Source organism: Ahaetulla prasina, chromosome 2 (assembly GCF_028640845.1).
Source record: "Ahaetulla prasina isolate Xishuangbanna chromosome 2, ASM2864084v1, whole genome shotgun sequence".
Classification (NCBI taxonomy): Eukaryota; Metazoa; Chordata; class Lepidosauria; order Squamata; family Colubridae; genus Ahaetulla; species Ahaetulla prasina.
Genome location: NC_080540.1, coordinates 118980412 through 119006214, shown reverse-complemented (window position 1 = coordinate 119006214; position 25803 = coordinate 118980412). Strand labels below are relative to the sequence as shown.

The window sequence follows — 25803 nt, the reverse complement described above, 5'->3', positions numbered from 1 at the left end:
CTATCATTTAAGAAAATCTGTAGCCTTGGTTTTGTATTGCAAAAAAAATAGGTTTAAATCTGCAGTTCTTAATGTTTATAAAAATACAGGAATATTCATTTTAAAAGTTCATTTCTATGAATGAAGGCTAATTTTACACAGTAAACAATTATTTCACCTTGGAGCATGATATACATTAAGCTCCCCACTCCCCTTGTTTCCATAATTGCCTTGTTTGTAATTTAAGATTTCAGCCCAGGCAATAATAAAGCTTTTAGTGATAATGAAGTTCGTTAAGAATAGATATTACCATATTTCTAGAAAGATAAGCCTGAGATTAAGAAAATTCCCCATGAAGAAATAAGTGTCTGCATTCATTACCATCCTTTCCGCAAATCATCCATTTTAAATGTAAATTATTTAGGAGAAAAGTTTCCCTTCCTGTTGAGTTAAATACAATACAACTATCAACAGTATTTTATAAATCACTTCTTTCTCTATTATGTTGAGTTGCCAAGAAGAACAGCAGCTTAGAAGATCACAAAGGAAAGGCTTTACACGGCACACTGGTTAACCAGGAAAGTGGTGTCTCTACTCCAGCTTAAAGCAGTTCATTAATAACAAATAGCTCAGTCATCTTTAAGGCCACCAAACACAGCAGAGGGGACGGTCTTCTGTTCTAGCTGCACCTCTGTAAAAGAAGAATTAGAATGGTTAGTATGAAGGCCAGGCATATATTGGCTTTTCAAAAAAAAATAAAATCCTATTCACCAAAGTCAACAGCCATAGCACCAGAAGAATGCTGCTAAATTACCATCCTCCCTCTTACCATCAGGCTCATTGTCTTCACTCTCATCACTGTCATCCAAATCGATGTCTATCTCATCAGGATTGGCCCGCTTGGAAAGTTCAGCCAATTCACTGCGGGAAGCATCACTCCTGAAAAGAAGAAAGGGAAGAAGAGTGAACTTGACAGCATGATTCGGAACTGTCCTGTACTTACCTTTCCCTAATAAAAGGAGCTGCCTATCCTTTTGCCCTGGCTTTATGTTTTCAAAAGCTTATTGAAAAGTTCGACGTTTATACATCTAAAGCAGATCTAGCCATACTGTCGTATAAATTTTCTAATATGGCAAGAGTGAATTCATCCGTTGGTTGAGTGGGGATGATGAACCAGCGGTATAATTTGTGGGGTCCTGTATCAGGACAGGCAATCTGATGCCCTTTGACCAAAATTTTACACAAATCCCAATAAACCACATTAAATTCTGGGAGGATGGGAATTTTAATCTAAACATTAAAGTTATCTTCACTGCCTGGAAGAACCAGCTTCACATCTCTGTTTAGCTATGGCGATTACAACTTGCCTTTTGGAAAGTTATTCTCTCAGTCTAGGCCAGGGGTGTCAAACTCAATTTCATTGAGGGCCGCTGTCGTTGACCTGGGGGACCAGGTGGGAATGGCCAACTAGGTGGGCATGGCCAGCTTGACGCCACTCCCCAAACTGCTGGCATGTTTCCTCTTCGCACGGGTAGATCGGGTTGAAGCTACGTTGGCCTGATCTTTCCTCTTTGCACTGGGTAGACCAGGACAGCCCTGGGAGCCGGATCCAACCACATTGTGGGTCAGATGCAGCCCACAGGCCTTGAGTTTGGCACCTTTTATCTTCCAAAGAAGTTTCTAAGTATGAATGTGGAAAGAGTTTACCAGAGACCAAGAAAGAGAAGAAACCAAACTGGACATTATCATGAAGAAAACAAGCAAAGAAAGATAAAAAAATCTCAGGAGCTTAACAAAAGCTTCAGCCAGCTGTTAGAAAAGAAGAAATATTATAACAACATTTATAAGGACATTGAGGATGGAAACACATTGAAGATGGAAAACCAAGGGAATGTTCAAAATATCTCTAAACTCAGAATAAGATCCCAATCTCAAATTGGTATACTAAAGGAACTCCATGGACAGATAGTAACTGAATTAAAGGAGATCAAAAGAAGATGGCAAGAGTACTATATTGAAACATTGCACAGAAGAGGTGGTCAGCATCCATACATCCTAAAAGATATTCCCTACTTACAAGAACCTCTATGACTAGAAGTGAATTATTGTCAAATTGGAAGACTACAGAAACTGATGGAGCACCTACCAAAATACAACACGCAACAGAAGAAGAATCAGTAAAGGTTCCAATCGAGCAAATATGGAGAATAACATGAGGACCAAGAGATTGGAAGAGGATGATTTACATTCCAATTCCCAAAAAAGGGGATTTGATAGAATGTGTAAATTATCACAGAATACCCTTCATTATACATACTAGCAAAATAATGCTTAGGATCATATAACAATGAATTAGAGTTGGGGAAAAGTAATGCCGGATTTAGAGCTAACTTTAGAAAAGAATGAATAATAGACATTACACCTGATGCAAGCTGGATAATTGGGAAAACCAAAGAATACCCCCAAAGAAATCAGTACCGGTAGTCCTTGCTTGCCAACTGCTTTGTTTAGTGACTATTAGAAGTTATGACTGTGACCTTTTATATTTACAATCATCTGTTCCACATCCACGTGATTGCCACTCAGATGCTTTGCAATCAGCACACATTCGCAATTGTCACAGCATCTCACAGCAACATGATTACCATTTGCGTCCTTCCCAGCCGGTTTGCAACAAGCAGTTGATGGAGATGCAGAAGTGAAATCACAAGTTGTGGCCATGTGATGCCTCACTTAAGTCCAATTCTCCTGCCTTCTCTTTTACAGCCCGAAAAATAGAGAGGGTCCATTCTGAGACTTGCCCAGCTCATCATCATCGAGCTGCAGGCTATGATGTCTCTTATCTGATCATTCCTGAGGCAGCATCTCTTTACGCCATCACCCAAAATCTTTCTCACATACTGTTACATTATTTGAAGATGGACCTCTCTGGAAAAATACTGGGAAATAATGTAATACTGGAAAATAATGTAATGGGAAAGGTGGAAGAGACCAGCAGCAAACTGGATAACACTGGCATTGGGTGTACTAGTGGAAGACCTGAAGCACCCGATTAGGGACAGCATCATGGAGAAAATCTTATGTGTGTGGCCATTTAACGTTGACATCATCTTGATGACACACAATCATATAAGTAGTCAATGAAATCAGAAAGCCAAATAGTACTCTCTGCTGGGTTCCCAATGTGTCATAAACCATTCAGACCACACTGTACAAAAAGTACCAAAACACTAGATGCAAAGCAGGCTGTCCTTGGCAATACTTCAGTGTTATCTTTCCCTAGAAAAATGCATTTGTTAGCTTGAAAGCTGAAATAGCCATTTGGTAGAAATTTGTGCTAGATTCTGAAGGCAACACCACAGTCCTGTTCTCATTCTAGACACGTTAGCAGCCAGAGCGCTATCTATTCAACTGTTTCTTCCTCATTCTTGATGGATTGAAATAATATACATTGTCTTGAGTTCCTGAATACAAATCAAAGAATCGGTCACATTTTTCCCATCATGGTTTTTTTGATGATGTTATGAATCCAAATAGTCTTCATTGGGGGAAAATATAAACAAGTTGTCTGCTTTTAGTACCCTCACCTGACAAACAAGATCTTCTCCTTAGTTCGAGGCTGATCTCTTTCTGCTTCGGCTGCCAGGTGTTCTGCTCGCTGCTCTAAGAGCTTCATGTCATCCATGCTGCTCTGTCCTGGTGCTAAGTCAGAGACTGAAACAAGACAATGTTAAAGAGGAGGGATGAGCAGAAGGGACAGGGAGGGGTTAGAAGAGAACAGGGGATACAGCTCATCTCCGTCTAAGAGAAGACAAGAAGTACCTGTGCCTGTGGCATTGCTGTAAACCTTTAGCATCTGAGAAGCCATGAAGTTAACCTGAGTATTGTAAGTAGCCTGCACACTTCGCTTAATGCGTAGCATTTCTCGGATAGTGTCTTCATTCCCATGCCGAATCTCAAATTCTTTCCATGTCTGCCAGAAGTTGGCAGTAGTCTGGGAAGGGAAACCAAAAAGACGTGTGTTTTGAGGATCGTTGAGAAAGAGATGGTGGCAAAATTCAACAGAAAATTGATTCAAAGCCTGTTACCTCTGAGCTTTCTGATATAAAAAAAGGAAAGATTTAATGAGGTTAAAAGGACAGAGGTCAACTATTATTGCGCTCTCTATCTTCTGCATCAGGAAGGGCAGTCATAAACAACAGAGGCATATCCATTGCGTAAGCAAAAGAAACGAACACACACCTTTATTTATCCATCAATGGTTGCAGATGGAAGCATCCATCCTTAATTTTTCCAAAATTGCATATAAGATTGTCATGTTATAATACATATACAGTGGTACCCTGGTGCTCAGCTACTATGAAACTCATCAATTTTGGTACTCAATGCATTTTGAGGTGAAAATTTTGTCCTGGTACTCATTGTTTGTTTGGTACTCAACGCACAAGCTAGAACTTGTTGTTGTCACTGCATTGTGACTCACTACATTATTCCTTATGGGAAAATTCGTTTGGTACTCATGTCTCTTGGGACCAACTAATGATGAGTACCGAGGTACCACTTAATTTTGAACTGAGCAGGAAGTGATCATCTCTGGTCCTTTGGCAAAATGAGGAGCTTCTTCCTTCTTCCTCCCAACTAAATATTGTCACAAGCAGACAGTACGCTAGTTCTCTAGTACACACAGAAAAAGCCACTTACTCGGGGATCACAAATCTGTGAACAATAGGAATAGATTGCCCGAGCTCGGTCTATTTCACCCAATTTGCATTCCATATCAGCAAAGCGCAGACACATGTCCCGAGCGTGTTCATCTGATAGCACCTGAAAAAAAATATGGATATTTAGATGTACCCTGCCCTTCAATATTTCAGTTTCTAGGGTGGTATGAAGTAATAATCTAAAGCTAAGTATAGCATATAAGGATTACGATTACCCAGAGGGCTTTCAGAATATTTTAGCAATTGGAATATCTGAACTGATCTAAAAGTTCTGTTCCAGGAAAACAAAACCAATTTGAATGATGTGAAAAAGTCTGTGGATACATGGATGCCACAGCCGAAGAGATAAATGCAGATGCAACTAGAAAAGGATGAGAGGTAGCTGGATTTAGTGGGAATAATTATTCTGGGCATTGGACAACTGACTCTGCAGAAAAGGATTAACTTTTCTTTAGGTGAAAAAAGCAAACCCAGCAAACTTTTTCTGCTCTTTATGGAAGAACCTCTCTGCAGTCAAAGGAACTGACTTCATTCATAGGGGATCTTGCATTCTATGATCTATAAAGTCTTTGAAACCAAACTCCATTCAATCAGCAAAAACATAATCCTCAACTATCAGGTTAACATTCTTTCCCAACTACAAACTCTTCGCTCTTCATGCTGGTGAGTCTGTTGTCCACTGGCCAGAAGAACATCTGAACAGCAAGTCCAAAAGATATTCATAGTCCCCAAAGTTATGGTGGCAGGAGTAGTATTCCCTAAGGTGGGCCTACAAATGTTACAATATTTTCTCCAATCAATCAAAAGTCTCATCTGAGAAAGCTTCTGGAAATATTCTTGAGGCAAGTTATATGTGCCAATGCAATACAATCTTAGTCAGCATCTTAATGGAGGAGCCGTAGACCCGCTTAACTTGTGCTCCTGGTTTGTATATGTAAAGAGACGGTTGAGTGTTTGGTTTCAGTGAATCCCAAGTATCCTGCAAATATGTAACTTGCTGACTAGTTTGCTAGTGTTGGATGTATTTGGGATACAATTGGGCAACACAATCACTTAGGAATAAAGTTACCATGCCGATGTGGGAAAAGGCACAAACCTTGCAACAATGTCTACAGCTCCGCCACTTTCTTGGCTGACACAGCTACCAAGAACATTGCCTTCTAAGCTAATATTTTAGCTGGCATCTAAATAATAAGTCTGAACTAAGAATACTTACTCTAAATCAATTGTAGTTCAAGAGATTCACTGAATATCTTCCCCTCACTAAGGGCTTGCCTATGATCTATTCATGGTTACCTATTCCAGTTTAAAGATCTTTATCACTTTTGTCTAGTAATACTGTGCATACTTTTAATGTGAAATCTAAGCTAGCTAGCTGTGCATCCCCTCTAAAGTTCCTCCTTCTCCTATTCCACAAAAAACTGCATGTCTAATGGGGCCTGTGACATTCTCCCTGCAGAATCTGTAGGATGAGCAAAGTCACAAAATAAGTGAAATGATGCACCTGACTTTTAAGGAGGCTGCTGCCTGGGCCCTGATGCTTCTTGAACCTATTATTTTTTCCTATGCTTTTTTGACTCATTATGCTCGTGGCTTTCTTTACTTTCCTTCTGCAGTATGAGGTGGGAGAAAAGAGATAAAGATGTTGCAGGCCAGATGGGAGAAGAAATTTGTGATGAAGCAGATGCCAGAGCAAGACCCGAGAGAGATAAAAGATTCCTCTATGTTTTGCCAGGAAACTCTTCTCCCTTAATTGTTAAATGACTATAGATATTACATGTTGCCCACTTTCTTGGCTGGAACTAGCCAATCCAGCATCTCGCTTGGTTCCTGGTCCCCTGAGCTATAGTGTTCTCCTTCAGGTCCCTTTCTTGCTTTAGTGGGAGAATTAAAACTACCTGAGCACCGGGTATCTCTCTTCTTTTATACCCAAAGTGGCAGGTGTGAACGGAACGAAAAACTACGGGCAGAATCTATCAACCTATCACCAACACCCCACTTTCCCTCTTCTGGAATTGCTTGTGAAATTCCTCTTTTGGACTGATAGGAAGAGGGTTGGATGCTATGCTGTTCTCTGGCTTCACTGTCACTCTTCTGTTGTCACAAAATGCAACGAAGCTGCTGGTGCTGTATGGAGGCTGTTGCAGACACTAGGGATTAACACTGGCTGGTTGTAGTCTTAAGAGGCATCTCAGCTGTTCTGCAAATTCACATTGCAGTCCTTGAGCAACTGACCATGAAGTGGGATAGAGGCTTTCACCATTGTTTGACTTCTATCTTTTATCCTGATGGCTGGTTTCTTTCTTTTCCTTTTTTAATTTTTCTTTTCTTGTCAGTCAGCTCCAGAAGCTGGAAATATCAAAGGGACTGTTTCCTGCTTGACAAGACCCAGTCAAGAGTAAAAGTAGTCTTCTCCAAGGGAGCAGGCACTTCTTCCTGCTCTTTCTGATCAACTCAACAAAAATCAATGCTTTCCTATTGGTTTGATTTGATAACTGACCTCAGGATACCTGCAGATTTACATAGGAGGAAGCAGCCGAAGATGCATATGCTCTAATAAGTGGCCTACATTTTTAATTGTGGTTGGCCAGCAAGAACAGATTAAGCCGTATTAGGAAGATGAATCATATTGGTTAGGAGGGGGAAACCAATAGATGCAATTTAGAGAGAATAAACTAACCTCAATCGCCTTCTCATAGATGCTACGTGTGTGGGTGACGCCATAAATTTCAGCTGCTCTCTTGATGTAGATGTTGTACATATCATGCTGCTCTGCAGGCAGCACAGCCTGAGTAGCTCGCTCATATACTGCCATGGCATGGCGGGCCAGCCCATATTCCTCCTCTAGCCTGGCATATAAGAGATAGATGGCTGCAAAAGGAAAGAAAATTAGAGCCAGATTTCATCTCCCTTTAATTTCAGGTCAACATTTTTCATATCCAGACTTACTAGCACACTTGTTATCCAAAAGCACTCAAATAAGTCCTTGCTGAGAATTTGCCCACTCTGATTCATCTTGCTCTCCTCCACTAAATGTTGAAGAAACAAAGAGAAGTTCTATGTCTACGGAGATTCTCAGTCATCTGGGTCATGCTTGTCCCAATGTTGCTTTTTCAAAAGGCAACTGGACTTTTTTTTTGTTTTTGCTTGAAGACGTTTCGCATCTCACCCAAGAAGCTTCTTCAGTTCTGAAGAACTGAACTGAAGAAGCTTCTTGGATGAGAACCGAAATGTCTTCAAGGAAAAACAAAGTCCAGTTGCCTTTTGAAAAAGCACCTTTGGGAAGAGAAGTTCTCTTTACCCAATTTCCAATGAAAAAGGCATTTTTGAGTCCTCAAATTCCTTCTCAGGTCAATAAAGCAAATCCATCAATAGGGATTATTGGATAGGCTAGGAGGTTTGCTACAATCAACTATTGTCCAGAAGACATGTCCCATCCAATCTTTCTTATACTCAGAACTGACTGAATAGGAAGAGTTTTTTCTTGCTAGAGACACTTCATACATACTTTTTGCAAATTTCTGGGGACAGCCATCCAGGGCCTGCTCAAAAAGATCTCGAGCACGCTCCAACTTCTTGCCACCATAGCGGTCAATGAATTTGGTTAGATAGGTGTTCCAGATATCATAAACATTTGGCCACTTAAACAAGGAGATGCCTCTCTCATATGCCTGCCAAAATGAACAGAAAATACAAACCAAACATTCAGACTGCTTTGCAGAAGGCTCTGCCCAATTCCCCACTCACTTAAATACCATATGGGACTGTCATACCTTGACTATTCTGATTCGCATTTTAAGGAATAATTTTCTTCCTGCAAATTGCTAATCAACCACTTTAATCGGAGAGCCTAGGACCTTCTACTGTACTGGACTGCTAATTCTACTTTAGTTATGTTTCTGTTTAACTGATAGTCATCCCAGAAGAAAGCAAACAAACTTTTCCTGATAATTATAAACAATAGCTAAGAACAGCAAAGATGCATGGCAATTATAGTGCAAAATATTTACTCTGCTCCTGTAGCTGTCCCAACACCTAACCGATAGTTTGCTCTGAAACACAGACCATCTCAACATAGAATATATTGGCTAGTTTGTTCAGACTTTTGAGAAAGAGAGATTATATACAGTAATTATCCTTTGCAACATACTGTACATAACAAGATCTTAGTGTACTGCAGCTAATTTGGAGTGCTCTTCTGTACTACCATCTGTAACATGCAGTGCTCCAGGTTCAATGACTTCTACACTGATACAGACCCAGATGGTAGAAGGAAGCATTGATGAAACCAACTCACCTTGAAGCTCTCTTCAAAATATTTGTGCTCCTCCAGGAAAAGACCATAGTTAATGATGATTTGTGGGGTGGCAATGCGAAGATCCAAAATGCGATCGTATACAGCCTTAGTAGACTAGGAATGGCAAAGCAAAAAAAGCTTCAGTACTAGGCTGGACCAGAACCCCAATCACAGCCACAAAGTCTTATTACTCACTTCCCAGCTATGTCCAAATTGAGATGAAACACTTAAATTTGAGACCAAATTTACCTTTTGTATGTAACCTGCTGGCTCCTACCCCCCACGCTGGTCAAATCAGGTGCGGTCACACTCCCTATCAGTAACACGATCGAAATTAAATGAATAGAAATACAACAATGCACTTATAGGCGACTATTATTACCATTCTTCGTTAGCTACTTAGAGGAAGGAACAGATGGTTTCTGCCAATAATTCCATTCTGGCCCTGATTCTTCAATAGATTATTTCCATGCCAAACTCATGAAATAAGAGGGAAAGGATGCTCAGATTCCTTAAAGAGGAAGAACAAAAAAGGGACTATCTTTTATTTTGGATGACTTCCTACCCACTTGCAGATTAAGAAGGGGAAGAAGTATCTTGATTTGATTCTAAGGTAGGGAGGAATATTATTTTAAAAACATTTTATTTGTGCTTGGTTACAGGACTTTGTCCAATCTCATAAGGTCTAAAGAGAGAAAAAGGGGAAGTTTCTTCTAGATGCCAAGCTTAGGCTAACAAATATCTGCCTGGCAAGATGGCCCATTGTAAAAATTGCCAAGAGAAATGCCAGCCAGGATAGGTAAGAATGGAAGTGAGCCAAGACCACTTACTTTGAAAGTGCCGAGACTTTCTTCCAAGTCAGCCAGCATGGACCAAACCTTGAGGGACTTATATACACGGTTCTGCACAGGCTCTGTGGAATCAAAATATTCGGCTTTCTTAGCTGGGATAGCTGTAGCTTTCTGGAAGGAGAAAAAATGATTATAAGAACAGAGGAAGTAGAACCCTTGGAGAAAGCAGGTTAAGAATTGGGTTCACATACAGTATATACACAATATACAGTGTGTATGTATGTATGTATGTATGTGTATATGTGTGTGTGTGTATGTGTATATATATATATATACACACACATACACACACACGGGGCACGGTGGCTCAGTGGCTAAGACGCTGAGCTTGTCAATCAAAAGGTCAGCAGTTCAGTGGTTTGAATCCCTAGTGCCACGTAATGGGGTGAGCTCCCGTTACTTGTCCCAGCTTCTGCCAGCCTAGCCGTTCAAAAGAACATAAAAAATGCAAGTAGAAAAATAGGGATCAACTTTGGTGGGCAGGTAAGAGTGTTCTGTGTGCCTTTGGCATTGAGTCATGCCAGCCACATGACCACGGAGACGTCCTTGGAAAGCGCTGGCTCTTTGGCTTTGAAATGGAGATAAGCATCGCCCCCTAGAGTCAGGAATGACTAGCACATATGTGCGAGGGGAACTTTATCTTTACCTTACAGTATATACACATATCTGACACCATGTAGCTTTGTTGTATGCAAAAGGAATCCTGACTTTCTTCAGCCTTGCTTAACTAAACCCATGCCCCTCTTATTGCATAGTAAAAAGAATCTTTGTCAGCTTCCCAACTATCAGATTCTTGGTCCACAATATCCAGGAAGATATAAAGACTATAGACCAGCTGTTCAAACCTAATCATTTGGAAAACAATTACAATCAAGCAAGTCTGATGATAAGACTCCACAATGCATTCTTCTTGTTTGTTTTGCTTCTTCTCACCCTCAGGATACGCAGGGCTTGATCGTAGTTCTCATGCCGCAGCTCCATCTCACCATACTCGCACCAGACGCTGGCCAGTTCATCCACCTGCTTGAAGTTCACCTTAGTGGCTTTTTCAAAAATCGTTCTGGCCTTGTATAAGACAGGGAGAAAAAAAAATCAGAGGAAAAGCACCTCACCATGTCTTCTCTTTGGGCTCTAGTCTGTAATGCAGCTTAAAAATACCCTCCCTCCCCAAATTGCTTTGTGCATCACCAAGGACTGGGGCCCATCTCAGAAACCCTACAACTTTCAAGTACTCATTTGGAATGTTTTTATACGTTGTGAAAACCCTGTAATTTAACTCTTCAGACAGTAGCTAGCAAGAAACAGGCTAGGGCAGTGCTTGCCTCTGCCCAGTGCATCACTCACATCTTCTATCTGTCCATTGGTCTCGTAGAACTTGGCAAAAGAAACCCACAACGTATGTGTCTTCCCAGTGGCTTTAAATGGGTCAACAGTCTGCACTGCTTCCGTGTAAGTGTTGATGATCTGGAAGGAGTGAAAAGTAAGTCAGAAAGGAGAGTCATGATTGGAATGTTCCTTTCTTGCTTGCTTCATGCTTGGATGAGATACTGTGAAACATAAAACTGAGCAAGTGAGAAGAAAAGGCTCTTTGTGTTAACTCAGCCTCATTAAAGAGACAGGATTTTTTTAAAGCTACTTTGAGATGCAAGTACATGAAAAGAAGCCCCGATATCTCCTATTTTCACAGACAGAACTAACCTCCAAGGGCTCTCAAACTGGGCGGCTGACTGGTTCAAGTTAACTGCTTGAAAAGTATTTCTATAAGCTCCAGTTCCAGTTATGTTATGTTATGTTATGTTATGTTATGTTATGTTATGTTATGTTATGTTATGTTATGTTATGTTGTTATGTTATGTTATGTTATGTTATGTTATGTTATGTTATGTTATGTTATGTTATGTTATGTTATGTTATGTTATGTTATCTAATATAAAATCCAGTATTTAATAAATGGGAATGGTGTTGTAGGCTACTGGCTTGAGAACATGACTGCTCTAGCCATTCAGAGATGAACGTTCTCCTACCTCCCATGGTTTGCCTTCATACAGCTTCACTCTCTTGTGCCACTCATGGACATTGTGGGGATTCTGGCGCAGGAGGACGCTGTTGAGGAGCAGAGGCCGCCGCGTGATCAGCTGCTCAAAGCGTGCCAGACGCAGTTCCAGATCTATATCATCTATTTTCCAAACAGAAAAACAGCAGAAATGAAACTATACTATAGGGCCACAGTTCTTTTCCATTCAGCTACACAGTTCTCCAAAGGCATGGGAAGAAAAAGAAAAATAAGAGTTGTGTATAACTAATGTAAAGGATGGATAAAAAGAGGGAAGCCGTTTTCTATTAATGTTAAGGTATTATCTGTAATAAAACACAGGGAAACATCCAGCATCATGTAAAGATCCAGGATAGAGATGGGCAGAATGTGGCCATCTACAAGTTGGAGAACTCCAACTTCCATCAGCTCTAGCCAGCATAGCCAATAATGAAGGATGGTGAAATGAAGGAGGTTTGTAAGACCAAACAATCTGGAAAGTCCTGATTGGTGAAAGTCGGAAAGCTTTAGAAGACTCAAAAGCTGTGCTACTTGCTCCCCTAGATCCAGCTTAAAGAGAAGGAGTAACATTTGCTTTCTTCTGGCTAAGCTGCTCTTACCATCCTCCTCACGTCCCATTTCAGAATTGGTCTCCATCTTAGCAGCAATCATGCTCTCCTCAAACTGGGCGTAGCTGTCAAACACTTGAGTGAAATCCCGTACCGTCATCACTGTCTGAATAGCTTCTTCATACACATCACGAGCCTATGACAGAGACAATAGTCACCGAAGCTGCTCCAGAACACAGCTTGTTTGGCCTCTCTTCTTCAGCCACCTGGCGGTTTGCACCTCTCTTCAAAAGGGATTGGTTTTATAAAAGCACAATCCATCTCTCAGGATGCAATCCATCTTTAGAAAAACCAGGTTCTCATTTATGTGAAACAGCCCGGTCAGTCAAAAGGCAGAGAACTGGAATGAACATGATCTAACAGAGAGGAAATCTTCCTCTGGAACTTTTGCAGTTACTGCTAAGAAATTACACCTCCTACATCAGCTCAAAATGATGGCTGACAGCTAGGCTTAAACCTATTTGAAAAGCAAATGTCAGGCAACAGAAAATTGTGCCCATAATCTGATTTTCCCATCAAATCCGAAGTCCAATAACTAAGAGTATTTTTGGTTCATATCTGAAAAAAATGAAGTTTCAAGCTCATCCAACATAGCCAAAGATAAGAAATATCCAGCTTCCTCTAGCTGTTTTCTTTACCCAAGTGTTAGCAAACAAAGGTTTCTTAAAATCTATCTGGCATTCCCTAACGGCTATCCTGCAGTTATACAGAGAGCACTAATACTTTTTTTTTAATCTATGAAAAGTGTACTACAGAAGCTAACACAGAATTCAAAGAGCCCCCAAGAGTATTTTCCTGCCACTGCCTCTGAGAAGCTCATGATCCTGAAGTCCCATGAGAAGGACAAACTGAATAATATTGGCTGAATCTACCCTTTGGACCTGAAGCAGGCTAGTGATCTGATAGCATGTGTTTGGTTGTCCAGATTTTTTATTCTAAGGATACAGCCCTTTTCTCTCTCTCTCTTTGTGTGGGCAAAGAAAAGTTATTTTGAAATGAAACCCAGAAGTTGTACAGGGCCCACAATTTGCCTCTTCTGTTTTCAACCTCCTAAAACTAGCAAAGGCTGACAAGATTCTAAAAATGGAACAGAAGTCACATGTACACATGAACAACGAATACTTATTTATATCTTATCTTTATTATTTTTATACTATCCCAAAGCAGTGAACACAAACAATACTCCTTCCTCCTTCTATTTTCTCCACAACAATCCAGTGAGGTGAGGTGAGCTGAAAAAGAATGACCGGCCCAAAGTCACCTAGCTGGCTTTCATTCCTAAGGCGGGACTCACATTCACAGTCTCCTGGTTTCTAGCCTGATGCCCGAACCTTTAGACAAAGTGGTTCTTATATGCCTTGCTCTGAACTCCCTAACCTTAACTCTTTGTAACACTGTTACTGCCCTCCTCTGAAGGGGTAGGTAACAATTTTATGTTTCCTAACTAAAAAGCAGGAAACAGTATTTGTTTCCCAGCTAAATTCCGAGGGCTGCAAAATAGCAATAGCACTTAGACTTATATACCACTTAATAATGTTTTACAGCACTCTCTAAATGGTCAGCATATTTCCTCCAACAATCTGGGTCCTCATTTACCAACTTCAGAAGGATAGAAGGCTGAGTGATGCACAACTGACAGGCTGATAGTGATGCACAATTGATTTTTTTCAAATCTTTGATAAGAGTTAAAAAAAAAAAGACTTAACAGAAGTTTCCAGGGCCGTACAAATTGGCCTGCAGAATGCCGGATCTATTTCTAACCTAGCCTAAGATTTTCTCAAGGGTTAAATCAGGGGTACAAAGCAATTTGGTGGCTGCACTCCACCCAATCTATGCTTTGGGAAATTTCTTCCTGGGATGGGATTTTAGCCTGTATCATCATATCATGCAGCCTGCTGGATTCAGGGCCTACCTTCTCAAAATGGCCACTGCGGATGTAGTAATCTGCCAAAGAACACCACAGCTTGCCCAACTGGTCTGTGAAACGAGTCAGGCCACCTCGGATGATGGCCCCCACATTGAGTGACTTCACCTTGTCTGGATTTTGAGAGATGAGATCACAGAGCTCGTGCCATAACTGCAAAAGAAGCCCAAAATGCCAAAACAGAGGCAATAGAGAACGCAGAAAAGCTTCTAAGAGGCATAGGAAAAGCTTGCAGGCTTAGAGCAAGGGGATTTAATAAGTAACTCTGGATGGTAGAAATGATTGTCTACTACAGAAACCTACCTGATAATTGGATTTTCCCTCCTTGGAAACAAAACGCTCATCATTCACCACTGCTCCAAGACGGACAGCAGCTTCATCCAGACGGTCAATGGAGCGCAGATACTCAATATATTCCTCGGCATTCTCAGGGCTCAGCTACAATGTAAAAGAAACCATACTATAAACCTCATATCAAGGGCTCAGAGCACATAGCCATTAAGAGAATTTAGGATTACTTAAGAGTGCTGATGGATATGCTATTCTAAAGGCTAGTCCAGTACAAGAACCAATCTGCATTCATCAGCCTACGTTAGATGAATATATTAGGCTGTTCAGTTTATGACGATTTTGCTTGGGAGAGAACATCGAGGAACAATTAAGCTGTACTTGGTCAATATTAAGTAACAGTTTAAAAACACAAAGGAGAGCAAAACTCAGGAACCCTGAACCTAAACTACTTCTGATCATTAATACATTTAAAATTATCGCACTATTTCAAAAGTAAAAAAACCCGGGCCCTTGATTTTCAGGTCCATGTGCCAACTATATCTCCTTTTTTTCTGGGAATGATGCGAGAGGTTCTATCTGTCCACAAATCCTACGCCAATTAAGAAAGAATAGCCTTAGGAAAATGAGACTGCTAACAACCAGGCCAAAACTATAGTATTGCCTTAGATGCCTTAGCTCAGAAACTTTAACTAATCTTTTGAGGTCTTTAACCCAGTTTTATCTTTAACTTGCAAATGGGATCAGGTATATTCCATTATTCCCCAACTCTGGCAACTTACAGATGTGTGGACTTTATCTCTTGAAATTCTTAGCAATGGTTATGATGATTGTGAAATTATGATAGTCTATATATCTAGAAGTTGTTTCTGAGTCACATACTATGTAATCACTTCTTTTATGTACATTTGCAAGATTCCAAAGAAAAAGGACAAAGATTCTATATTTTACTAGTTGTATACAAGGAGGAACGATAGAATATTATTTTGGTGTCCATGTGTAGACACCAAAAAAAATAATAAAAAAAAATGACCGTGCTGGATTTCCATAAGAACCTTGGTATTCCCTGACTGACCATCATTTTTTAGAGTACGCAACCGCTTCAGAGAGAAACATTCTAATAAATATATTACAGGTAGCTCAGGATTTACTACTAGAATTGGGACCAGAATTTCTATTGCTAAACTAGGCGGTTGTTAAATGAGTTGTGCCCAATTTTATGACTTTTTGCCATGGTCATAAAGCAAATCATTGCAGTAATGAAGTGAAACCTTCGGTTATTAAGTGAATCTGGCTCCGCCCCCCTCCTTGACTTTGTCAGAAGCCAGTGGGGAATGAGGCAAATGGCAGTCACATGATCCTGAGATGCTGCAATGCTCATAAATACATGCTGGTTGCCAAGTGCCTGAATTTTGATCACGTGACTGTGGGGATGTTGCAACATTGTGAGAGGACCAATTGCGACTTTTTTCAGTGCTGTTGTAATTTCAAGTGGTCGCTAAGTGAATGGGTTTTAAGCCAAGAAGTGTCAAGATTGAACCGCTTTGCTTCTTTCAAACCTCAACTCTTTTCAACTTGCCAATGAACTGGGGAAGGGGGAGGGAAGGGAAAGGGTAAATAGATTGCTGAGAATGTGTGCATGGACCGTGAGAGTCTGGCAACCATCAAGGTCACCACTGCAGATGCTTGAGAAAGACATGGACTGTTCCCATAACAAAAGGATGTCTCATAATTGGACAATCTTGACAAGGAGTACCTATAGTGGGAATGGAAAGACACCCTCACCTTTAGGTACCTACGGTAGACCCGTACAGCTGTCTCAGGTAATGGATAGAGCCGCACAAACTTCAGATAAAGTGGCCAGATACGATGGTGCTGTGTGATGGGCAGAGCTCTGAGGGCCCGGTCAAATGTCCTGCGGGTACGGGTGATGCGACATTGGTCCATGAGAAACTGGCAGTAATCTAGCCATATCCGAGGCATCTGTAGGAAATATAAGATACCAGAAATAAAATAATCCCTTTGTTGAATCAGACAAAAGTCCATGTTGTCCAGCAATCTGATTCAAAGATGGTGGCATAAGTGGTTTGTCTTTGGAGTCAGTTATATATACATGACCACCCTTAAGCCACATGTTTTTCCCATCTATGTCTTCCTGCTCCTCTTGGGCTCTACCAAACCCTTTAAGTTTGCAGGCTAACACTGTACCTTATGCATGAAGACCAGGGCACGCTCATGGCAGTTGTTCACTTCTTCATAGCAGGAATCTGTTACACATTTGCTCTTCACTTGTTTCCGCCTCTGCTTAAGATAGTTGTACCAGAGCTTGTAGCTGCAAGACACAACAAAAGAGACCATCAACACCGTAATAAAGAATTTTGATCTCTTCTGACTCTGACTGGCAGCAAATTTTGAACTGCAATCTTCACACTTTGTTGGGAAGTTTTAGAGCAGCAAGCTAAACTTAGTCCTAGCTAAACAAACTATTACTGATCTCTTTCAGCAAAGACAAACTTAGACCAAAAAAAAAAGGGGTGGGTGGGCAGGTGGGCAGAAGGGGCATTCAAGTTACTGACTTTGAAAAATCAGTGGCTTCTATGAAAAACTGGGTGTTAAAAAAATAATTTTAGTATTTGCAAAAATGTAATTTTCAAAACAATCATAATGAATGAAAGATAACTATACCTTCCCGGCAATTCCTTAAGGGCTCTCTCATAGATCAGGTTCAAGATATGTTTGGGAGCATTTTGCTTGAAGTCAATATAGCGGATCCAGCACTTGACAGAGAATGGGTTGCGTAAGATCTCTTCTTCATACTGTAGGTCTTCCTCCTCCTGTGCAGGGAGGTAGCATGGGTTGGGACAAAAAGCACCGTTTTATTTCACTGAACAGCCCTACAACTTCAATATCTCAACAATATTATTTTCAGGTTATTTCCATAGGATAAGTGATAGCATTATGAATTAATAACACATATGTAGGGGACCAAGAAAATATAATCACTTATCCGAATAGAATAGAACAGAACAGAATAGAATTCTTTATTGGCCAAGTGTGATCGGACAAACAAGAAATTTGTCTTTAATTCATATGCTCTCAGTGTACATAAAAAGACAAGATACATTTGTCAAGCATCATAAGGTACAATACTTAATGATAGTCATAGGGTACAAATAAGCAATCAGGAAACAATCAATATCAATATAAATCATAAGGATACAAGTAACAAAGTTACAGTCATGCAATCATAAGTGGGAGGAGATGGATGATAGGAACGATGAGATGACTAATAGTAATAGTAATGCAGCCTTAGTGAATAGTTTGACAGCGTTGAGGATATTATTTATTTAGCAGAGTGATGGCATTTGTGAAAAAACTGTTCTTGTGTCTAGTTTTCTTGGTGTGTAGTGCTCTGTAGTGTCGTTTTGAGGGTAGGAGTTGAAACAATTTATGTCCAGGATGTGAGGGATCTGTAAATATTTTCATAGCCCTCTTTTTGACTTGTGCAGTACACAGGTCCTCAATGGAAGGCAAGTTGGTAGCAATTGGTTTTTCTGCAGTTCTAATTATCCTCTGAAGTCTGTGTCTGTCTTGTTGGGTTGCAGAACCCAATAATTCCTCTGTAATCTCAGTGTCATTAAATAGCTACTGGCACATCTCTGTAATGCACCTATTGTTCCTATCCACACCACTAGTTATATGGAAATAGGTTAATAAAAATAATAATTTTATAAGAGTATGTTACTAAATGTTAATATAAAAATTGTAAGACTTGAAATGCTATTATTTTAATTGCAATATTATGGTCTATGACAGGGGTCCCCAATCTTTCGGATCTCAGGGACCACTAAATTCATAATTTTAAATCCCGTGGACCACTAATATGATCTGCCTAATGACCGGCTCACATCCTGGACATAAACTGTTTCAACTCCTACCCTCAAAACGATGCTATAGAGCACTGCACACCAGAACAACTAGACACAAGAACAGATTTTTCCCGAAGGCCATCACTCTGCTAAACAAATAATTCCCTCAACACTGTCAGACTATTTACTGAATCTGCACTACTATTAATCATTTCATAGTTCCCATCACCAATCTCTTTCCACTTATGACTGTATGACTATAACTTGTTGCTGGCAATCCTTATGATTTAGAATAGAATAGAATTTTTTTTAGAATAGAATAGAATTTTATTGGCCAAGTGTGATTGGACACACAAGGAATTTGTCTTGGTGCATATGCTCTCAGTGTACATAAAAGAAAAGATACGTTCATCAAGGTACAACATTTACAACACAATTGATGATCAATATATCAATATAAATCATAAGGATTGCCAGCAACAAGTTATAGTCATACAGTCATAAGTGGAAAGAGATTGGTGATGGGAACTATGAAACGATTAATAGTAGTGCAGATTCAGTAAATAGTCTGACAGTGTTGAGGGAATTATTTGTTTAGCAGAGTGATGGCCTTCGGGAAAAATCTGTTCTTGTGTCTAGTTGTTCTGGTGTGCAGTGCTCTATAGCGTCGTTTTGAGGGTAGGAGTTGAAACAGTTTATGTCCAGGATGCGAGGGATCTGCAAATATTTTCACGGCCCTCTTCTTGATTCGTGCAGTATACAGGTCCTCAATGGAAGGCAAGTTATATTGATATATTGACCATCAATTGTGTTGTAAATGTTGTACCTTGATGAACGTATCTTTTCTTTTATGTACACTGAGAGCATATGCACCAAGACAAATTCCTTGTGTGTCCAATCACACTTGGCCAATAAATTCTATTCTATCTCAGGGACCACTAAATTCATAATTTTAAATCCCGTGGACCACTAATATGATCTGCCTAATGACCGGCTGGGTAGGCATGGCTAGGTGGTCATGTGACTGGGTGAGCGTGGCCAAAACTCCTCACTTCCCCGCCTGGGCTCTTTAGGGCCCCAACAGGAAGCAGTTGTTGGAGCTAAGCAGCCACCACAAGAAAGAGTTGGCAAAACAGCTCAGTTCAAATTTGATCCGACCAAGAAGGAGGCTCAGCAGAAGCACCTCATTGAGGACTAGGAGCTTAGGCTTTCCAAGCAGAGGGAAGACCTGCGGGAGTGCAAGGCCAGATACAAGCACCTGGAGGCTCAGCAGGCTGAGATGGCCAACCAGTCCCAGGCCATGATGCAGTCCCACTGGAACGAGGCACTCCAGCTCTTCACCACCAGCGGCACTTCCCTCCAGCCTTCGCCCAAAGCCCCACACCAGGAGGCTGAAGCAGACCCCAAGTCACAATTTCTGCCTCCCTCTGACCCACACAAAAAGACCCCAAAGGGGAAGACTGTACAGCAACACAAATGTTCACTGCATGTATCCATCCCAGGGGTCATAGTTTGAGGAGCCCTAATTTAGTGCAATATTAAAAATGCAAACAATTTTTCTGTGGCCCACCAAAATTTTCTAATGGATCACTAGTGGTCCATGGACCACCAGTTGATGACCACTGGTCTATGATATCATGGTCTTTCCTGCCCACCTCACAAAAGGCGCAGAGAAATTGGAGCTATACTTATGTTAAAATGTGCTTTCAAAAGCAATATAGCATTATGTGATTTTCATCCTTTAATCATATACTGTTAGAAGGAAGTTGGTTATAGGGTGCCTACATAATTTAGGGTGCCTACATAATTTTCAAATCTTCTCTTAAAGATAAAATGCAGACAATAGTTTCAGACAGCCAGGCATTCCTGTCTGATCTTTATGGATTGCGATTCACAATTGATAATTGAAAGGCATTCGGTTTTCCGCACCAGCAAAAATCCCCATGATATATTGACAATGTTGCAAAAGTGATCCACTGTAACTACATTTTTTTTTCTGTTCACGATCGGGTGTGTTTGTCTAAGTATATACTTAGACCAGTCTACTTACACTTAAAAATATTTATGTCTAAGTCTATTTTATCCATTTATTTATCATCATCGTCGTCGTCGTCGTCATTTATTTATTTATCTATCGAGTACGTATTAGATAATATATATAAGTATAAGCATGAATTGAATACATAAAATGAATACATTAGGACAGGGACGGTAGGCACACTGGTGCTCTTATGCACGCCTCTTCTTCTTCTTCTTCTTCATCATCATCATCCTTCCCATCTTCTTCACTACACCCTTATTGGTATCAATATGATTATTATGAGTACAGTTGCTCTGCAGCTTTTGCACCGGAGACAAATTCCTCCAATCACGCTTGGTCAATAAAGTACATTATTCTATTCTATTACTCCATCGGAGAAAAAAAAAATCTCCAAGCGAGCCTCCGCTTCCAAGCGGTTCTACGGAGAAAAAGCCTCTCCAGGTAAACATCGATGGAAGCCCATCCTCCCGATCCAGGGACCCAACCATTCCCCCAGCCGTACTCACGAAGAAAAGCTCCCGCTTTCCTGACACCGTCTCCGACTCCGGCATCGCAGCCTTTTCCTGTCGAGGCCAAATACGGCGCGCAAAGATGACGTCTTTTTCCCTTGCGTTCGAAATTCAACGTCGATTCAGTCCCTCGTCTCAGTCTTGCGTTGGGCTGGCCTCTCATTGGCCATCGGAGGGAGGGGGCGGGTTTCTTTTCCATTGACGGGCATCATGATATCCAGGAACCAGCTTGAGATTTTACGGGTCTGTAACGCGATGGCGGCGGGAAGGTGGGGGGTGTTGGTCGATCGAGGGGGCGATCGAGTGGAAGCCCCTCGGCAAGGCCTTCCTTGTTTTGGCGGCCAGTTAGATCCCGGGGCGGCTTTCTACGTTCCGCTTTGGGGGAAGGGTCAAGGACGGAGAATTTGCGACATAATGGAGACTTAGACTTAGAATAACTTTTACTGTCACTTTGAATGTTCACTGGTGGGCATACATTAAAATGAAATTTCGTTGCATACAGCTGTCAAAGTGTCACTGTCACCACTTCCAATATACACTACATAAATATGACTAAATAAATAAATTATGCATATACCCACATACATACATACATACGGTACGTACGTAGGGTGGTGAAATGTAAAAATCGTTACTACCGGTTCTGTGGGCGTGGCTTGGTGGGGGGAGTAATGTGACTAAGTGGGCGCGGCCAACTTTTTTTTTACTTTTAAAAGCATTTTTTCTACAACCTCTTCAGCTGAAGTAAAAAAATGCTTTTAAAAGCCTCTGATGATCAGGCAACTCAGTTGGGATTGCCAGAGGAGCCTTTTAAAAGCATTTTTTTAACAGCCTCTTTGGCAGAAGAGGTTGTAGAAAAAATGCTTTTAAAGGGTTCTGACGATCCCAGATGAGTTGCCTGATCACCAAAACCCTTTAAAAGCATTTTTTTACAGCCTCTTTGGCCGAAGAGGTTGTAGAAAAAATGCTTTGAAAAGGTTCTGACGATCCCAGCTGAGCCACGTGATCATCAGAGGCTTTTTTTTTTTTTTTACTTTTAAAAGCATTTTTTCGGCCGAAGAAAAAAAATGCTTATAAAAGTGAAAAAACCCTCTGATGATTGCGCGGCTCAGCTGGGCATGTGGGGGGAAGGAGTGGCAGGGATTTTTGCTACCGGTTCTCCGTACCACCCGCCGCCATCGGTACCAGATCGGGCAATCCAGTCCGAACCGGGAGCATTTCACCCCTGCATACATACATACATACATACATAGATAAAAAAATAAAATAAATGCATATACCCACATATAAGAATTCAGGAATTCTTTTTCACAGGAAAATACGTGTTTCAGTGCGTGAACTCTAGCCTGTTAACAGGCTTTGCGGGGGAAACAACGTCGCCTCCTCTCGCTCCCCTTCCCGCAAGTACACCTTGGGGCTTAAACTTTGAGGCACTCTCTGTTACCCGGAGATCAGAAACTTGAAGCTATTGAGGAAAGGGGTACAGTCATCGATTTATGAGGACTCAGTTGAGTCCAATTTTTTTCTTGCTGAACAAAACAGTTGTCAAGTGAATTTTGCTCCATTTCACCACCTTTCTTGCCACAGCCGTTAAGTGAATCACCGCAGTTGTTAAATTAGTGATGTGGTTGTTAAGTGAATCTGGCTTCCGCATTGACTTCACTTTTCAAAAGTTTGCAAAAGGAGATTGTGTGATCTTGCAACACTTCATCTCTCATAAATCTGAATCAGTTGCGAAGCATCTGAATTTTGATCATGTGACATGCTGCAATGGTCGTAAGTGTGAAAAAAGGACACTTTTTCCAGTGTCTTTGTAACTTTGAACCATCACTAAATGAACTGCTGTAAGTCAAGTACAGACCCTTTTTCTTTTTACCATTTTGTAATGTCTGCCGTTTCACTAAGGAGGTAAGAAAAAAATAGCCAATATAAGTCCTGTAAAATAATTTCATTTCTATGATTCAACCAATGGCATTTAGTTTTTTTTCTTTCTCTTTCAGATGGTGCTGTATCTGACTTTCCCGGTTGCTATATTCTGGACAGCAAATCAGACAGAATTTTTTGAAAAATATGGAATCGGAGTAAGTCTTCTGTAATTAGATGAGAAAAATTTGGGCTAATACATTTATTTCCAAAGTTTTCCTGATGTTCATCTTCAAAACAAAGGGGAATCAGTCTAGTATCAATACCCAGAAAGATTCTGGAAAAGATAAGGAAGAAATCTGCGAACACCTAGAGCAGGGGGTCCCAACACCCAGTCTGCAGCTTGATACTGAGCCCAATGGAAACAGGGCCACGCAAGTGGCAGGCAAGCTCTCAAAGTTGCATTTGTGCAAGCAGTGTGGACGCGAAACCATCCCTCCCTCTTCCCCCTACCGCCGCTGCTGGTCTGCAGAGCTGGAAAGGTTGGAGACTGATGACTTATAGGCAAACAAAGTCATAACCAAAAGCCAGCATGGATTTGTCAAAAACAAATCATGCCAGAGAAATCTTACTGCATTCTTTGACAAAGTGACAAAATTAGCAGACCAGCAAAATGCTGTGGATATAATTTACTTGGATTTCAGTAAGGCATTTGATAAAGTTGACCATAACCTACTACTTGATAAAATAGAAAAATATAGGTTAGATCGCATCACCACCAGATAGATTTGTAACTCAAACAGACAAACCACACTCAATGTGTAGTCCTTAATGGAACTGCACCTACATGGAGGGAAGTATGCAGTGAGGTGCCCCAAGGCTGTCTTAGGCCCAGTACTCTTCAATATCTTCATCAATGACTTAGATGGGGGAATAGAAGGGGAACTCATCAAATTTTCAGATAACACCAAGCTCACAGGAATGACCAATACTCCAGAAGATGGGGTCAACATACAGAAGATCTTGATAGATTTGAACACTGGGCCCTATCTAACAAAATGAAATTCAGTGTAGAGAAAAGTAAGGCTTTATATTTAGGCAAGAAAAACCAAATGATCAAGTATAGAATATGAGGTATTTGGCTCAACAGTAATAACTGCGAGAGGGATCTTAAATATGAGTCAGCAGTATGCTGCAGCTGCCAAAAAAGCCAACACAGTCCTAGACTGCATTAATAGAGGGATAGAATCAAGATCATGTGAAGTGTTAATACCACTTTACAATGCCTTGCTAAGACCATACTTGGAATATTGCATCCAGTTTTGGTTGCCACAATATAAAAAAAGATGTTGAGAGTCCTGAAAGAGTGCAGAGAAGAACAACAAAGATGATGAGGGGACTGAAAGCTAAAACATGAAGAACAGGAATTGCAGGTTGCAAGAATTGGACATGCCTAGTTTAATAAAAAGAAGGACCAGGGGTGACATGATAGCAGTGTTCCAGTATCTAAAGGCCTGCCACAAAGAAGAGGGAGTCAAGCTATTCTCCAAAGCATTTGAAGGTAGGACAAGAAGCAATGGAGGGAAACTAATCAAGGAGAAAACCAAGGTAGAACCTGGGAGAAATTTCCTAACTATTAGAACAATTAATCAGTGGAACAACTTTCCTCCAGAAGTTGTGGATGCTCCAACGCTGAAGGTTTTTAAGAAGAGATTGAACCACCATTTGTCTGAGAAGTATAAGGTTTCCTGCTTGAGCAGGGAGTTGGACTAGAAGACCTCCAAGGTCCCTTCCAACTCCATTATTCTGCTTTTCTGCATTTTTTCTATTTTGATTTAAACTGAACAAGGACTTGCTCAAGCACTAGCTGAACTCAATGGTCTATCATGCTAAAATAAAAGAAATTCGCAATAGTGACAAATAGGACATTCAGTGGAACATACTAGTGCATCTTCCCTCCTAAATGATGCCCTTTGATTCCAGTTTCCATTCAACTATTTCTTTTAAGCCCAGCATTTTACTTGCTGATCTCCTTTCCATTTTTTCTTGCTGGCATTTTACATTTCTGTCATTGCTTCTTATATCACTTCTGACACTAATTATTTTCTTGCTACATTTTCTACAGAGCAAGATCTTTCAACCTTTAACTGAAGAGCAGGTAAATCTATTGCTGCAATAAATGTCATTATTGTACACTTTGGAAGGGAGAAAAATCTATGGTGAAAATTGCATTTCTGTCTTCTCCAGAGAAAAGATCTAGAAGCCTTTAGAAAAAGACTGAGGGAGATGAATGAGAAGAAACAGATGGAGGCGGCTAAAAAATAATGGAATGGTATTCTCCCTTTAATTCCAAAAGATTTTGGGCAATGGAATGAAGGGGTTTGTATTCCACAATAAATTCTGTGTTTTGTATATATGTAATTCTGAATTGTATTCTTCTGTAGGTATCTAAGACATTTTGGGGATAAGAATGAGAAAATTTTGATTTTGTTTCTTCAGTTGTGATCAGTCTCTTGCAATGTACAATCATTAAAATTAATCACTGACTTGGCAACTGTCTCATGTGAATCACCCTGACTAAATCAGCATACAGTAAGATTATACTACACAGCAGAAGTGTGTATAGTACTTTATTTGTGTTTCCTAGACAATTCAGATTGTGATGTTTTCTTAAGTATCTTTGAATCAGAAGTGCAGCACCACTTTAAGAATTAGTCAACTAATAGGAGCAAAATAACTCTAAAGAGGAACTGGATTGGGGAACAGTGGTGTATGGGATTAGTAGTGTATCGTCTTTTTT

The 25803-nt window shown here is 40.5% G+C and overlaps 2 protein-coding genes across 2 annotated transcripts; one reads left to right on the top strand and one right to left on the bottom strand.

Annotated features, from left to right (window-relative positions):
- Positions 1–42: 42 nt before the first annotated feature.
- Positions 43–21266, bottom strand: XAB2 (XPA binding protein 2). The gene is made up of 19 exons (XM_058170457.1): positions 21138–21266; positions 17407–17555; positions 16930–17053; positions 16507–16704; positions 14737–14871; positions 14422–14586; positions 12501–12645; positions 11873–12024; positions 11193–11312; positions 10782–10913; positions 9828–9959; positions 8998–9111; positions 8209–8371; positions 7381–7571; positions 4681–4803; positions 3802–3973; positions 3567–3693; positions 809–918; positions 43–670 (listed from the first exon to the last, which is right to left on the bottom strand). Exons 1-19 carry the CDS (start codon positions 21180–21182, stop codon positions 609–611), a joined length of 2559 nt encoding a protein of 852 aa, XP_058026440.1. The 5' UTR covers positions 21183–21266; the 3' UTR covers positions 43–608.
- Positions 21267–21269: 3 nt separating this feature from the next.
- Positions 21270–25557, top strand: LOC131191876 (protein PET100 homolog, mitochondrial). The gene is made up of 4 exons (XM_058170462.1): positions 21270–21383; positions 23141–23221; positions 25129–25161; positions 25251–25557. The coding sequence occupies exons 1-4, from the start codon at positions 21351–21353 to the stop codon at positions 25326–25328; spliced, it is 225 nt and encodes a 74-aa protein (XP_058026445.1). The 5' UTR covers positions 21270–21350; the 3' UTR covers positions 25329–25557.
- Positions 25558–25803: the final 246 nt, after the last annotated feature.